The following is a 15,408-nucleotide window of genomic DNA, read 5'->3' as shown; positions in this document are numbered from 1 at the left end:
ATGCAACGTCTACCTTGAATGGACATGGCGTGAATCCCGACCTTTGGCATTATGCTAGTAAACCTCAAGCCTATTGAATGTGTGGCACATGGTAATGATACTGCTTTTATTGATATTAAACATTTCATACAGTAAGTCGCAGAACAGAATTTGGGACTGTGTTCACTTCAATATTTGGTTGCTAGTGTTCTTAGTAATTCTTCCAAAACAGGGTTCCATCTCAACCCTATGATGCTGGGTCTCAGTAGGCGATTCTCTGGTCTGTCCTGTTTGTCCTCAGTACACTGTTGAGACTGGAAGAGAAAGTGGTCCAATGAGGAATGGTCTGCGTTGCACCTCAGAAGGTAAAGGGACAATACACTCAAATAGTCAAATAACAAGATGAGTCCATGTCCCAAGCGATCAGTTGTAGACCCAGCTACAGTATATGCATCAACCCCAAATAAATAGAAAAGTACAGCAAATCTAGAAATAACATGTTATCTTTTCCATTCATTTTTGCTTATGGATGGCCTGCGACATGGACTTACAGTATCTTAACTTTGAGTTTGGAATGTGACTCAATAGGTAAAAGATAACGTTTTTCAGGAGGCATTACAAATAATGCTAGTTCATAGAGTTGGGAGCTGTACTCACGTGCACTGCTGCTCAGGCTGGAGGACATGTAGCTGCTCCTGCCTCCTCCCAGCCCGAGAACGCCTCCGTAACCGCCCCTTCCAAAGCCACCCATGCCCAGACCCCCTCCAAAGCCGCCCATTCCGTAGCCACCGCCCAGACCCATCCCACTGCCACCACCACTGCCTCCTCCCAAGGCCAGCCCAGCCCCACTTCCTCCGCCTCCCCCTCCTCCAATGGCTGTCTTAGACATGTGCACGGTCACACCTCCTCCTGACTTCAGTCTGAAATGATACGCATCACAAATACATAACTATCATAGATGTAGTACTTCAGAGAGCATCAATCAATGCTTAAATGGTTGCAAATGTGGATGATGTGTGAGACCCTACTCTCTTACCTGGTCTCTTCACTGTCTAGGAGCTTCTTGTATGCAGTGATCTCAACATCAAGAGACATTTTACTGGCCAGGAGTTCCTGGTACTCTTGACCATAGTGTGTTATTTGCTGTAAGAAGAGAATGATTCATAGGTTATGCTGCACATGAAAGTGGCTCATATCAGGGTTGAAATCAAGTGTTTTTTAACAGGTGTATATCTGTGGAGGACTCCGAACCCCATCCTTACCTTTCTGATGTCATCAAGCTGTGACTTGAGGGTCAGCACCTGCTCCTGATAGGTCTCAGTGTGGGAGCTGGAGTGGGACTCTGCCTCATCCACCTGAGAATCCAACTGGATGTTCTACAATGGGAGAGGTCAGGCCTGATTATTTAACACTGTGGTGAGCATTTATTAGGTTGTGTGTAATCTTGGTTAACCCAGAACAAAAATTGTGCGTAATTTGGTTAGATGCTCCATAGTCCGTCCACGAGAGAATAGGTTCTGTCATGAGATACTACTGTGATACTTCCCCTCATACTTTATGAAATGTATAAGATAAGCATTTTCTTTGAGACAACATTGCATATCAACAGCTCAGATTAGGTAGTAATCCTACCAGGGTCTTGAGCCTGTCGATCTCCCTCTGTACCGAGTCCATCTGCAGTTTGTACATGCGCAGCTCCTCTTTGGTTTGGGACAGAGTCTGGGTACTGGGCTGGGATGTCATGGACATCATGGAGAGCTGGGGTTTGACATTAGAAAAAGGAGATGTTACATTTCCATGGTGCCCTCACCAGTCTTAAAGTCTAACATTTGGGGTTGGATGATGGAAGGCAATGTTCTAACAGAGATAGTCCTGTGTAGGCTAAAACATACAGCGTATTGAGTGCAATACTAAGAACATCTACTTGAGGGGGAACGTAACACAGGGATAGGAATGAGAGACAATGGATGTTGTACTGGTTCCAGTGGTGTTTGCAATCAGTTATCGGTAGATACTGCCTGGCAGACTTCAGATAATGCAATATAAAGTTAACATAATACTAGATAGACCCCGTGTAGCTCAGTTGGTAGAGCATGGCGCTTGCAATGCCAGGGTTGTGAGTTCGTTTCCCACGGGGGGCCAGTATGAAAAATGTATGCACTCACTAACTAAGTTGCTCTGGATAAGAGCGTCTGCTAAATGACAGAAATGTACAAATGTAGACCAATAGAGAGAATGCAGACAAGATACTGCTGCAGGGTACATACACTGTCCTGCACAGACACCAGGGCATCCTGCTTGCTGCGCTGGGCCAGGGCTTCGTAGTGGGCCTTGACGTCCGTCAGGGCAGAGGTCAGGTCCTGGGCCTGGGCCGCGTTGTCCACTGAGATGGAGAAGGCTGACTTCACACTACCCGTCACAATGTTCCTCACCTCCTTCACTTTCTACAACACAAAGCGCAACAGGAAATGTGTAATGTCTTTACAGTTGTTTTAACCTTCCTTGTGGATATGACAACATATAATAAAGCCATTGTTTAATGAGCATACTACTATCTGAGCAGTGATTGACAGTCACAACTGAACTCTGGAACACATTGGGTGCAACATCTGTTGGGCATGTAGCCTTTATTTGAACACGGTCCAATGTGGCTTTGTTGATCCCCATTAATACTGTAATCTACTGTAACAGTGTTGTTTTTGTTGCACTTACAGACCCATAGTCCCTCCTGTGTACCAATTAAGCTGTTTTTAAGGGTACAGAGAGAGTCACACAGGATCTGTAATGTAAATTCTTAATGTTGTGAACTTATGGAAGGTCAGGTTCTGCAGTGGGTGATTTTAGTGAGCGAGGGAAGGAGACAAGCAGCGGTGCTTAGTGTTGAGTGCTGGCTCTCGGCTTGTCTAAACTCCATAATTGATGGGGAGACATTTTAATTCAGCGCCTGGGCAGGGGAGCATCTTCAGAAGGCTCGGGAAGGAATGCTTTTACTGGTCGAGTACAGGTGCAGATAAGGAACAGTGCATATGTAGAATTCAAATAAAACTATCGCCGGGAAAGTGAACCAAGAGGAAAACACGCTTCAATGTTTGCTCATTTTTAAGAGTCTAAATGTGCACTGAACCCCCCCCATGCAAGTTTAGCCAGAATGTTGGAATTTTCCAGTAAAATAGTTATGTTATCATGTCATGTACTCACAGCGTCATACACCTGCTTTGAGAGACTGATCTGATCTTCCAGTCCACCGATGTTGGTTTGAAGCTCGAAAATGACAAGGTAGAGATTGTCCACCTCCTTTTAAAGCATGGGAATAGTAGTTTTCGTAGCCATAACAGGATGTCATTCATTATTTCAATTATTTGAATCAGCGGAGGTTGGTGGGAGGAGCTATAGGAGGACGGGCTCATTGTAATGGCAGGAATAGACTAAAGGGAAAGGAGTCAAGTCAGGTCTCCATATGTTTGATAGTGTTTGATTTATTCCCTTCCAGCTATTACAATGAGCCTGTGCATTAACGCCTCCCACCAGCCTCTGTTTGACTAATCCTTCAATAGTTTGACAACGCCATGATGTATCCATACCTCTTTTAATGTGGTCCAGTCCATCTCTAATGACTTGGTTTGGGCAGTCTCCTCCTCAAACCTTTCAACATAAAACCAATAGAAGGTTTTATATCAATTAACTTTCAGTCAAATATATGCATTAGGTTTCATATCATCAATGTCAACAATTCTGCTTCATGAGTTTAAAGGATAATCTATTGTGTACTCGGCTGAAACATGTGGGTATTTGTTATTCATTTTCGCAGTATCAATTGAATCTCAAGCTGTGTGATGATTGGATACAGATTCTCTTTAGATCAAAAGTGTCAAGACTGCTGCTGGAGAACAACGAAGGCTATTATTAGATTTTGCTCCAACTGAGCATTAAAAGCATTGATCTGCCGAGGTAATTATAAAGCAAAGTCACAACACCTACATGAGGCTGAGAGCCTTCTCTCAGCCCTGGTGCAGCCAGCAGATTATTCATGTATTGAACACTACAGACCCCACTGTATGTACTGTATTGTGGATTCACTGCTGTGTGTGGTATTGTGTATGTAGTCTATTTACTGTACTGTGTATTATAGGGTCACTGATTATTTCATTATGGCCACACTGTATTGTGAGGTAATCGACCCTAACCCCACTCAACCTGCTCTGGACGTCGTCGATGAGGCTCTTGTAGTGCTCGATCTCGGCAAGGATGGCCTCCTTGGTGGCGGACAGGCCATCGATCTGGGTCTTGTAGGTGCCGATGGCGGAGGTGAGCAGGATGGAGGTGCTGACAGGGCCGCTCTGCTCCGGGTTGGTGAACATGGAGATCTTGGTCCTCAGCACAGCGTTGGTCTGCTCCAGAGAGCGAGCCTGGGGACCAGAGAGCGAGAGAGACAGATCGATAAATACAGTACACACATTGATTTCTATTAGGTTAACACACAGACATACAGTCTGGTGATGATCCTCTCTGGTGATGTTCCTCTCCAAGAATGGGTCTGAATTTCAATGAGCTTGATTGATTTTGGACATTGATGTTCAGGACATTCCAATGGGCCGTTTTTATTTTGTAAGATCAAATCACATGCCCAATATACAACCGATACATGCGTAATATGTTTTAGCATGGAAACAATGTTGAATGCATACATGAGCATTGCTATCAATTCCAAAACAAGGTGAATCTGATCCTATCCTCAACTGGGTTTCGATTGAAGCACAGACATTAATTATGGTCTGTCAATCCACATCTGTATGAAAAGTCCTCACAGGTTATAAAAGGTAACACCCTCACAGGATTGGGGTGTGGAGGATGTTGATGGGTAGAGGATACTGATCAACATAATGTTAATCATTTTGTTTGTTCAAGCAGAAATACAAATATTGAGTTTAATTTGGTTGTTCCGAGTACAAAGAGTTTACACATGGGGCCATATTTATGCATAGATAATTATTGTAATCTCAAAGTGCACTTAAAATATTACTGTGATAGAAACATTTAATACAATTTCATTAAAAGTCAAATATAGTGGCTAAATACCAACATCAATTTTCACTGATTATAGCCATGAAATAATACTGCCTGTATGACGTGTTTGTGTGACATACCTTGTCAATGAAGGTGGCAAACTTGTCATTGAGGACCTGCAGCTCCTCCTTTTCCTTTAGGCGGGTCACCTGGACTGTGTCGAGGGAGGGCAGCGATGGGTCGATGCTGGGCACAGGGCTGACACCACCCACTGCGGCGGTGGAGCTCAGGAAGGACGGGTTGAAGCCATAGCCTCCGATCTTGAAGACGCGGCCGCCCAAGCGAGCCCTGAGTGGGGCCACTCCAGCCCTGAACCCTGCTTCCCCGCCACCTCCACCTCCTAGAGCCAGGGCACGTCCACCCATTCCCATCCCAAGACCTCCACCTCCGCCTCCACCACCCATTCCCATTCCCATGCCTATCCCCATCCCGAGCCCTCCTCTCATGCCGAGCCCCGCTGCTCCACCCCCCCCAATTCCAAAAGATCTGGAGAGGGCCAGTCCGGCCCCTCCGCCACCACCTCTCCTGCCTCCAGAGAAGAGCCTGTTGCCCCCATAGGTGGCACCGAACCTCACCGCCCCCCCACTGATTCTCAGGTTAGTCTCAGCCATGTCAGCAGCATCAGCAGCCTCAAAGCTGGGGTGTCCAAGATCAGAGTTCTCTAGTCATAGACAGACAGACTGCCAGCCTCCCAGGGGTTTATATACACTAGGGCCCTCTTAAGGGGGCAGCTGGCCTCCCTGGCTGCCAATTCGCTGGGGAGGCGGCTCACGTCACTGCAGGTAGCTGGGCTCACAGGCAGGCCAGCGTCTGCCCGACAGGCACTCTACTCCCACAGATGTCGGGAGAGATACCGCTGCCCCGCAGGCGACCAGGGACTGATGTCTTTCCAGAAGCTAAGCCTCCCTGACTCGTGTTGCCTTGGCATTTGATGGATATTTATCATATGTTTTTCTCCACAATAAGGGTGCACTTACTTCAGCTCTTTCACTAAAGCCGTTTAATTGCCTGGCAAGGACTGATCCCGTTTTATCTTAGTGTCGTGCTATCGAGACGGCATTTTTGGAGATTGTACCACTTCACTGAGGGCTTCGCTCATAAATCATTCACCGGGATCACTGCACATTCTTGGATGAGCAGCAGGGCCTTTGACAGAGGCATATGGTATGCAACATGCTGCAGCAGACTATAGGAGCTTTAGCATTCTACCCACCAGGAGGGTGGTAGTGGATGGGTGGGGATCCACAATATACAATGTACAGTAAAAATGCTTTTTAACACCTAGAAAAGTGCATTCCAAATCAATCATCCTTTTGATTGGACCGAGTTCAGTTCTAGGTCATCTCCTTTGTCCAATCCACTGGGCTAAAACTTGTCCATACACATATCAGCCCTAATGGCGAAAAAGTAAACATGCAGCTCGTGTTGAGTTTTTGCCTTCCTTATAACCTTGTAACGCAAATACAATCACAAAGAGTAAATAGCAGGAATCTATTTGTCCCCACAGTCGCCAATGAGAGGAGTCTGTGGACAGCTCCGGTGAGAGACTCCCAACAGCAGTGCATCCTGTAGGAGCTGGAGCCCAGCCAGGGATTTATTTTATTTAACCTTTATTTCTCCAGGCGAGTCAATTAAGAACAAATTCTTATTTACAATGATGGCCCCAGGGCTGGTCTTTGAGGAAACAATTAGGAACATGCTCTTCTGGCACCTGGCCAAGGGCCTCAGTCCCACTGGGAGTGAATGCTCCTGGGGGTCATCACTAGTTACCACAGCCACAAGGTCATTAACCTGCAAATTTCTACAATTTGTTCTTAGCATTATTCTAACCCTAACATTAACCATACTGCTAACCTTATGCCTAACCCTAAATTAAAACCAAATAGCACATTTTTGTTTTCATGAATTTTTATGATAGCCAATTTTGACTGTGGCTGTACTATCCATTGGAAACCAACGCCATCGACATGTTAGAGAACATGTCAAAGCACTCAATGATCCAATCAGAGGAGAGGTAGGTGTGACTTTAGATTCAATAAGGTCAAGGAACCCCTTGGGTTACTGAGAGCCAAGGTCGATTTAAGACATATTTTAGTTGAATGCGTTCACTTGTGCAACTGACTAGGCATCCCCTTTCCCTTCCCTTTGTTTGAGAGGATCCATCCATTCTACCCTCAAAGTGAGGCTCAGAATGCATAAGGGTTTTCCAGCGTCACAATGTTGCATTTACATTATAGGCTACCTGTAATGGGAATATTTAAGATGAATAAAGTTCATATTCGGTTAAGAGTAATTAACACAATGCTTAGCATATTTATGTTTTCCCTTTCTGTAATACACATTATTTCCAGTGTTCTATTTGTTACACTCATTTGTGTAGGCCGGGTTGGTGGTCACTAGACTTGATACTGAATGTTCTCATATCGTTTGACAGTGATTGAAGCCAGAGTTACTGAAGGTACAAGGACCGATGACACTGATTATTATTGTATTGATGATTTTATGAACACTGTGATTCTGTAGCAGCTGGCAAAGTCAATGGCTTTGTCCGAATACCCATAGGCCTACTTGCGTTCTAGATAGTAGGCATTTTAGGTAGGCCTATGTGACAAAAAAGCTGTATGTGAAATTTCGAAAGTTCAGCATGCTTTAAATGCTGGGATGTCATACCTATTTTGGCCTTTCATCTAGTTGTAGAATTCGCTGCACACTATTGAGGAAGAGAATCGTCTTTCGATACCTAAGTGTCTGACAACAGGTGATAATTAGCTGAATGGACGTGCTGTACCAAAATGAACAAATGGCTAGAATCAACGCAATTGCGGACTAGATGACACATTCTCAGTAGGATGAGCCTAGTGCAAACAGTTTACCTTGGCTATAGCCTAGTATGCGGATATTTGTTGCTTACTGCATTCGTTAACAGAAGGGTATACTAAAAAGCAGGATCAAGGAGTTAGTTATCGATAGTTATCTCTGGTTGCTTATCAAAGTAGTATACCCCTCAGTACTTTCTAAATAGTATGTAGTACGATTAGTACACATCAGAGGAGGCTGGGAGGAGCTATAGGAGGACAGGCTCATTGTATTGGCTGGAATGGAGTCAAACGTGGTTTCCATATGTTTGATACCGTTCCATTTTCTTTCCTCCATTCCAGCCATTGCAATGAGCCCGTGCTCCTATAGCTCCTCCAGTACATAATATTCCTTTTTAGTAAGTAGTAGCCTAGGCAAGCCAGATTTCGGACAAGGCCACTGTCTTTGGTTTTGACTGACTTTATACAAGCGTCTCGCGCTGATGTGTAGATAACATTTGGTAGCCTACGGTCTGATTAGAAAGGTCCTGTCTCCAAGAGACCTGTTAGACATTTTCTATGCTTCCGTTCTGGAGGCGTCTCCCTGAATTATTGTATTAAACTCTATTGATCTTTGATTGATATTATCAATGACTGCTCTCCTTTTTGTTCACCTGGACATTTTTTGTTACACAAATATTATTTTTGACATAACGTGGTTCAAGGTAGAAAATGAGACATACAATGTCACATGCATGACAAAGAAAAAAAGCAAAAAAATATTTATGATTCCCCATTTATTACATTTCAGAGGGTACATTATAAATACTGAAACTGCTATAGGCTATTAGGACTCACAGCTATCTGGCACATGAAAGTAAATTAAATCTCGAATAGTGCATTATTACAAACCAAACGCATTGTGCCCTACAAGAAGTCACACAAGCTAGAACCTACAGTCATCTTAAAGACATTTAAGAAAATATTGATGTCCTTTATATCAACAACCAATAAAAATGCATCATTTAAATTAAACTATGCATCTCTGAAAATAATTGTTTGAGGCCATTTCTAAATACAGTCTGCACTGCCTAACCGCAACACATGGCAACTTAAGCCTCTTGCCACACTTTTAAAGCCAAAAGCCTGAAGTAGGTTTATGAGACTTTGTCAAACATGACATAAAAGCTTTATTTGATAGCTCCTACAAAACGTTGTGAAAGGGTGCCATATAGCACATCCTCATCAGAGAGTCTGGTTCATTTTAAGGTTTCTTCCTACATCTACTTGCTCTTCGTTTGAAAGTGTTGTACAAATCAAATCAAATGGATTGATACTAAGAGGAATGCATGGTCGCCAGAGGATATTACATAAAATGTGCTATGTCACCCATTTCAAGCCTGACAATATAGCAACTGAATGATTTATAAAGTGAAGCTTGTTATGTGGCACTGGTTTTAAGAGGTTTGAGTGAATTTTTTGGGCAATATTTCTTTAGGTAAAAATCAAATTCTACCATTTGCAAGTCCAGTAGTAGAAATAGTCGCAGAAATAAATACTTGGACAACTAGCAATTTACATCTACACAACGAAATTGTGCTAGCGGCACATGAACGTATCTACATTTCAGCACCATGGATAGCGCTCTTTCTAGTGGGCCTGTCATTTCAGCACCACCGAAAGCGCTCTTTCTAGTAGCCTGTCTTCAATTTACAATACTTTACCAAATGGTCCTTTGCTGAAATTATTCCACAAATGTATTCCAATATACTGACGGATTTTACTTTTATACACGATTTACAAACGTGGCACATATCAATCCACTCGGTGTGATTTATGATGAAAATGGCAAACATAGTTCCTTGAGGTCGTAGTGTTTGTTTTTGTGCCATATTGCTTTTCCCAGTTAATCCCAAATTGATGTTGTTTCTTTGTCAGTTACACCTGAACTATAACGTGGATATATTGTCTATTTACAAAGTCCCAACACTTTCAATTGCAGAGTTATCAAGACAAGACGACCGTTTCCAGCACTTGTCCATCTCCTTGCTCAATGTGTGCCATATCCAATTCTGACGCATTATTTGCAATGGGTAAGGTACCGGGGTCTTCCTGAATGTGACAACTGGTATTTTGGACAGCGGAGTGTGGCCGGTGTTCGCCATCTCGAGGCGATGGTCGGACAATAATGCATGGTCTCGCCGGCTCTCTCTTCGCCTTGGTGGACGGGCTGCGGTTGTCACGCTCGTATTCCTCCTGGGCACGCTGGATCTTCCTCTTCTTCATCCTCCTCTTGTTAAAGTGAAATGCTGCCAGGGAAACCAATATTATCCCAATGATCATTGCCACCAGCACCATGAGCGCAAAGGTCGAGGAGAACGGTTGGAAGAAGCGTCCCATTTGGTCCATGCAGGTGCCGTTGGTTTGGGAAGCTCCGTTGTAGATGCACAGTGGTATGGAGAGACCCACATCCTCGGACTCCTTGTTTGTCATTTCGTTGGGCTTTGATTTTCACTTCAGGGTAGTAATATGTCCTCTCCAACCTCAGCGCGACGAGGCAAATGGAATCAAAGGCCTCGACTGTCCCATTAGATTTACCTAAATGGAAATTAAAACCCCGTTGAGATCAGAGTGGCAAACTGTTAGAATACATAAGCCAATGACATTGTGTAGCGAGACTACAGTGGTCTGCATATGCCATCCGTGTATAAGCTCGCCATTCACGGCACGCCCGATTAAATTATTTAAATAATTGAGAGAGCTATTAGGCGTGCGTAATTGCGCGTCAGCTTTGAGATTTCAACAAATTCATAGCTCCAGAACAGAAATCAGAATTATATTTGGACGCCAGAGACATGATTAAATTCCATACAATCCCAATCAGTTTACTGCAAAAGTTCCTATGTGAATACGGAAAGAATGCACTTGAGACGTGCATCTGCAGCATCCAGGCTACTACAATTCCAATTAAACGAATTTACTTACATGAAACAAGACATGGTCACCATGATGTAAGCTAGGCTAATTTCAAGAGGCAGAAATGTAAGAAAACAATATGAAGGTAAATATTTCAGTCTGTTCGTTTATGTTTGAGGGGAAAATAGATGTTTTAATCTCTTACCTGGTGAAACTGTCTAGTCGAAGCCGTTTCAAGAATCGAGGACCGGCTTGAGTGGCGATATGGGGAGTAGAGAGAATTCTCATAGATCGCAATGACGTATCACACAATGCGAAAGCTGTACTCTGTCCACACACACCCACAGTGGATGCACATCTGTGTTCCACATTCATCACTTGAGTCTACATTGGAGGCTCCTATGCCTTCTGAAAAGCTTCAAGCGTAGCCTATATGACCTACAGATACGCGATCAATAAACTGAAAAAACGCCTTGAACCCCAACGTACATTCTATTGGTCACATGCACGCACTTCAGAACTAGCATGTAAAATAGTGTGGAGCTGTTCCCACGACAGTGGTGCTGAAATCATCTGCACAGCATCACGACTACAAACAGCCAGTCTACCTAAGACTATCGACATTGCATTTCACGCACTTTTACTTCTCACATGGTCATATGCTTGAATTGGTAAAACCAACACAGCTTTTGACCCTGATGAATTGGGACTGCCATGGTGATGCAGTTTGGCTAAAAAGAAAGCTGGTGTCAAAGGAATTGATAGAGATTACTGGTATTCATAATGAGGGGGAGAGCAGAAATAACTGTAAATCATTCACTTCACATAAGTAAACTTGAAGTATCACTGGACTGTATTTGTGGTAGGCTAAAGCAGCATTTCCTTGTCAAGAGAGGCTAGTGGGCCCAATCTGACACAGCCAGTTACATTAGTAGGGTAGGCCTAAGTGGCCCACTGTAAAAATGCTTGATTTGGCCAACAGCAAAGGCAGATCTTAGAGTATAATCCCTAAACCATGTTCTGGCTCTCCAGATGCCAATGCCAAAGAGTTTACAGTCAGGATCTCATAAAAATGGGTTGGGTCTACTGAAGGGAAGCTGGTAAATCAAATTCCCCCATTTCCTGTGGTAAAAGGATAAAGAAGTGCAACATGATCTCACGAACTCACTGTAAAAACTGATGTTTAGCCAAAAGATGCAACCTCACACTGCAAGGCTGCAGCAAAACATAATATAAGCTAAATGCTTTCAAATGTGCAACCAGGTTGCCCAAACTCCCGACCAAGATGCAGGGCTCATTGCTCGTGAAAATTATGACATTCCCTTGTCCAAACTATGACTTCTAGGATGCAGGAACCTTGAGGGCCATACTTGTGAACATTAGGTACAGTTTAAGTTTAACCTGGACCTCTGTCTCTTAAAATCGTTGACATAGTTGCAAGTGGTCAAACACTGTTAGCTGTTCCCATCAGATAACCTGACAGACTCAGCCCTGTGCTAACCTGCACAGCTTGGCGTGATTATATCCGGTTCAAATTCAGTATCAGCCAATTTAACTCTACCCACATGTACATATTACCTCAATTACCTTGACTAACCGGTGCCCCCGCACATTGACTCTGTACCGGTACCCCCTGTATATAGCCTCCCTACTGTTATTTTATTTTACTGCTGCTCTTTAATTATTTGCTATTTTATAATTAACACTTTTTTTTTTTTTTCTTAAAATCTGCATTGTTGGTTAAGGGCTTGTAAGTAATCATTTCACGGTAATGTCTACACCTGTTGTATTCGGCGCATGTGGCAAATAACATTTGATTTGATTTAAAATCGTTGCCGTAGTTGGACATGATCCAACACTTGTTCATGAAAGCGCACTTAACAGCAGTACAATGGCACGTTCTGATAATCAAAGCAACTAGATCACATGCATTTGTCTGACAGTGGCTTCACAGTGTAGAGTGCCTATAACTCTTCGTATGTCGTAGATTGTGGCAAGGGTTGGAATCCCACATTAGTTCCCCGCCCCCTTTGAAATGTATAATTACATTTGTGGATAGTGGGTTGAGAGAAGTGCAGCCAAAACCTTGTAAATGAAGATTACGAATACATTTAATGAGGAGCTTCTTGTTTGAGTCCCTCTTGCAGACCGAGACACAGGCTACTGGCACTGCTACATAAATAATAGTCCCTACTATTGTCTATATTACATAGACGTGTAGGCTACACTTCATGTACAACATTTCATATGCATTATTATAATCATCAACTGTCACATATGCATTATTTGAATGAAGCGTTGAGGACCAGCAGTGAACAGTGTTTTCTCCTCAACAAAGATGCTTGACGCGAGCTAGAACTATCAGTTAATGTGCACTATTGTTTTAGCAGTGCTTACCACCATTAAGCAATGATTAAGATTGTACATGACAGCTATTTGAAGTCCATAAGGCTTTTCAATTCTTTTTACGATGTACGATAAACTTAAGTTGTAGACTTTCTTTATCATTTTTTCCATAAAAGAACATGGATATGTGTGAAATGGATGAGCAAAATCGTGGGATTTTGTCATATGTGAAAATTTGCCTTTCTGAATTTTGTCTAAAGTTAGTAGCTAATAGCCTAGTCAAGGATGCATCATCATGCAATATTGGCACTCTACACTTGAGACAGACCAGCTGAACAAAAGTCAACCTTGAATTTAGAGAGGTTTAAAATATCCCTTTGGTGGCCAAGTTGACCTATTTTAAGGAATGCCATTGGTTGGTGGATATAAAGTCAACAATATTTGATTGGCTGATGCAGAATTTGTTACAGGAAATAATCACCGTCAGCTGGTGAGGTTAGCATAGGGCTAATTTATGCCAGGTTATCTGATGGGACCAGCTACAATGTAGCGTTCTATTACGTGCAACTACGTCGACGATTGTAATTGGCAGATGCACATTTTGAGAAGGAGGTCCAGGTTAAATTGAAACTTTTTCAAATGTTTGCAAGTATGGACCCCTGTGAGGGTCAGATAAGGAAAGGGAAGAGAAGGTTAAAGCTGAGCTCCGCATAAGGTGAAACAGCGGCACTGGTCGCCCCAGGCACATTTGTTATTGTTTTGTTTTTGAAACGGGGCAGAGGAGCATCTTGCATCTGGTAAACAATAAATACAATTGAGTATGTACTATTGCGCGTGTAACACATGGGGATGTGTGCAACTTACTCAAAAGCATTAGCTAGCTTTTGAGGTGACGCGATCGGCTAAGACGCTTGAGGAGGGCGGTCACATGTGTTTGTAAGGCAGCGGTCCCGAGTTCGAGCCAGGTATGGGCAGAATCGGGAGGAAGTGGTAATCGGTAAGCAAGCAGCGTGACGTCCTTCACACGCGCAATGATGTCCGAGAAAAAAAAACAAAAAAAACTGTTGGTTGTTTGAAGTAACTTCTTTCTTGTTGCAAGTAACGTCTTTGTTGTTGCATAATCGCAAACGGACGTGGCAGTTTAACTGCTATGTATTCCAGGGGTATACTACAAAGCAGGATCAATGAGTTAGCCAGCTAACTTGCCTAAATATTCTGAAATAACTTATTTTTAAGAAAGATAAGCTTGAAATATGCATGGTTTAATTGATTCAACAAACAAAAACACATATGTTTAGCTTTCATAATAAACCAGAAAATCAATAGTTATTTCTGTGTTGTTTATCAAAGTTAGCTCTCTAACTCATTGATCCTGCTTTGTAGTATACCCCTCAGGTTCAAGATCATGGGAGAGGTTTAAATAGAAAACACAATTTTGTTATTTTACTTAATTTTTTACCTCAAATCAAGGAAGCGCCCGTGACCCCAAAATGGGCAATCCCATTTTGGGGTCAAAACCCCTAGGTTGGAAACCCCGAACTAGAGGATAGTAGCAGCAAACACTCCTGAGTCAATACACACATAAATTATTGTTGCACCTTGGGGTCTGGCAGAGGTTCTCTCTCCACTGTGTTCAATCGTTAACAAGGTGAACTCGTTAGACAAACACAGATGGAATCATTGTTCCTCATTGCCGTGACTGATAATGACTTGGAAAATGACAAAAACACTATTTACAAAGATAGGGAGATTTTCTTTCCCCCGCAAAAATGCCTGAATTGAACTCATCACTCACAGTGAAATGTGACTGATATTTGAGTCACGCTGCATTACAGCAATCTTTACTCCTACGAATACACTCCCGAGGATCCACAAAGAACATTACCATGAGATGTGCATGGAATATCAACATACTGCACACACTCAAGATGACAAACTAGACCTTATAACATCAACAAGGTAAAGAAAAAAAAAAGGTAGAGGAAAATAAGTATACAAAATGGAACCATCTACTCAATCCTATGCCAATGATATGCTATGGCAATGGTATATTGGCGGGCATGGTTATTTTCTACCCCTCTACACTATTACAAGGGCCAGTTTTAAGATGCAATGGTAATACTGAGACAAAGAGATGTTAATAATAAGTGACCAAAGAAGAGCTTGAGGGCTATGGTCTTTTGGCCATATGAGTGGATTGGAGAGGGTCAAGCTTGTACTCTGCTCATAAAGAAAGGAAGGAAAATAAAGACTGAAAAGGTTGGAAACTTTGGGGCAAAGTGGATGGCAAGGCGAGTGGAGAGGGCAC

General features: G+C 42.9%; 2 protein-coding genes across 2 annotated transcripts; both read right to left on the bottom strand.

Annotated features, from left to right (window-relative positions):
• Positions 1-73: 73 nt before the first annotated feature.
• LOC121579341 (thread biopolymer filament subunit alpha-like) lies at positions 74-7,514 on the bottom strand. The gene is made up of 10 exons (XM_041893859.2): positions 5,124-7,514; positions 4,174-4,385; positions 3,561-3,621; positions 3,178-3,273; positions 2,247-2,423; positions 1,612-1,737; positions 1,242-1,355; positions 1,016-1,122; positions 637-899; positions 74-293 (listed from the first exon to the last, which is right to left on the bottom strand). The coding sequence occupies exons 1-10, from the start codon at positions 5,652-5,654 to the stop codon at positions 277-279; spliced, it is 1,704 nt and encodes a 567-aa protein (XP_041749793.2). The 5' UTR covers positions 5,655-7,514; the 3' UTR covers positions 74-276.
• A 690-nt stretch (positions 7,515-8,204) lies between these two features.
• Positions 8,205-11,513, bottom strand: LOC121579338 (uncharacterized protein C11orf87 homolog). Its single transcript, XM_041893857.2, has 2 exons — positions 10,960-11,513; positions 8,205-10,436 (listed from the first exon to the last, which is right to left on the bottom strand). The coding sequence occupies exon 2, from the start codon at positions 10,329-10,331 to the stop codon at positions 9,846-9,848; it is 486 nt and encodes a 161-aa protein (XP_041749791.1). The 5' UTR covers positions 10,332-10,436; positions 10,960-11,513; the 3' UTR covers positions 8,205-9,845.
• Between the last annotated feature and the right edge of the window lie 3,895 nt (positions 11,514-15,408).

Source organism: Coregonus clupeaformis, chromosome 13, assembly GCF_020615455.1.
Source record: "Coregonus clupeaformis isolate EN_2021a chromosome 13, ASM2061545v1, whole genome shotgun sequence".
NCBI classification, from domain to species: Eukaryota; Metazoa; Chordata; class Actinopteri; order Salmoniformes; family Salmonidae; genus Coregonus; species Coregonus clupeaformis.
Note: the sequence above shows the minus strand (reverse complement) of the source record. Positions and strands in the feature narration are given on the sequence as shown.

Bases quoted from the DNA above. Each gene is read 5' to 3' on its own strand.
- LOC121579341 (XM_041893859.2), bottom strand. From the start codon at position 5,654: ATGGCTGAGACTAACCTGAGAATCAGTGGGGGGGCGGTGAGGTTCGGT. The intron at 3,274-3,560 runs GTATGGATACAT...ATGCTTTAAAAG, and splicing joins ACTGGACCACATTAAAAGAG to GAGGTGGACAATCTCTACCT. The intron at 1,738-2,246 runs GTATGTACCCTG...GTCAAACCCCAG, and splicing joins TGGTGTCTGTGCAGGACAGT to CTCTCCATGATGTCCATGAC.
- LOC121579338 (XM_041893857.2), bottom strand. From the start codon at position 10,331: ATGACAAACAAGGAGTCCGAGGATGTGGGTCTCTCCATACCACTGTGC.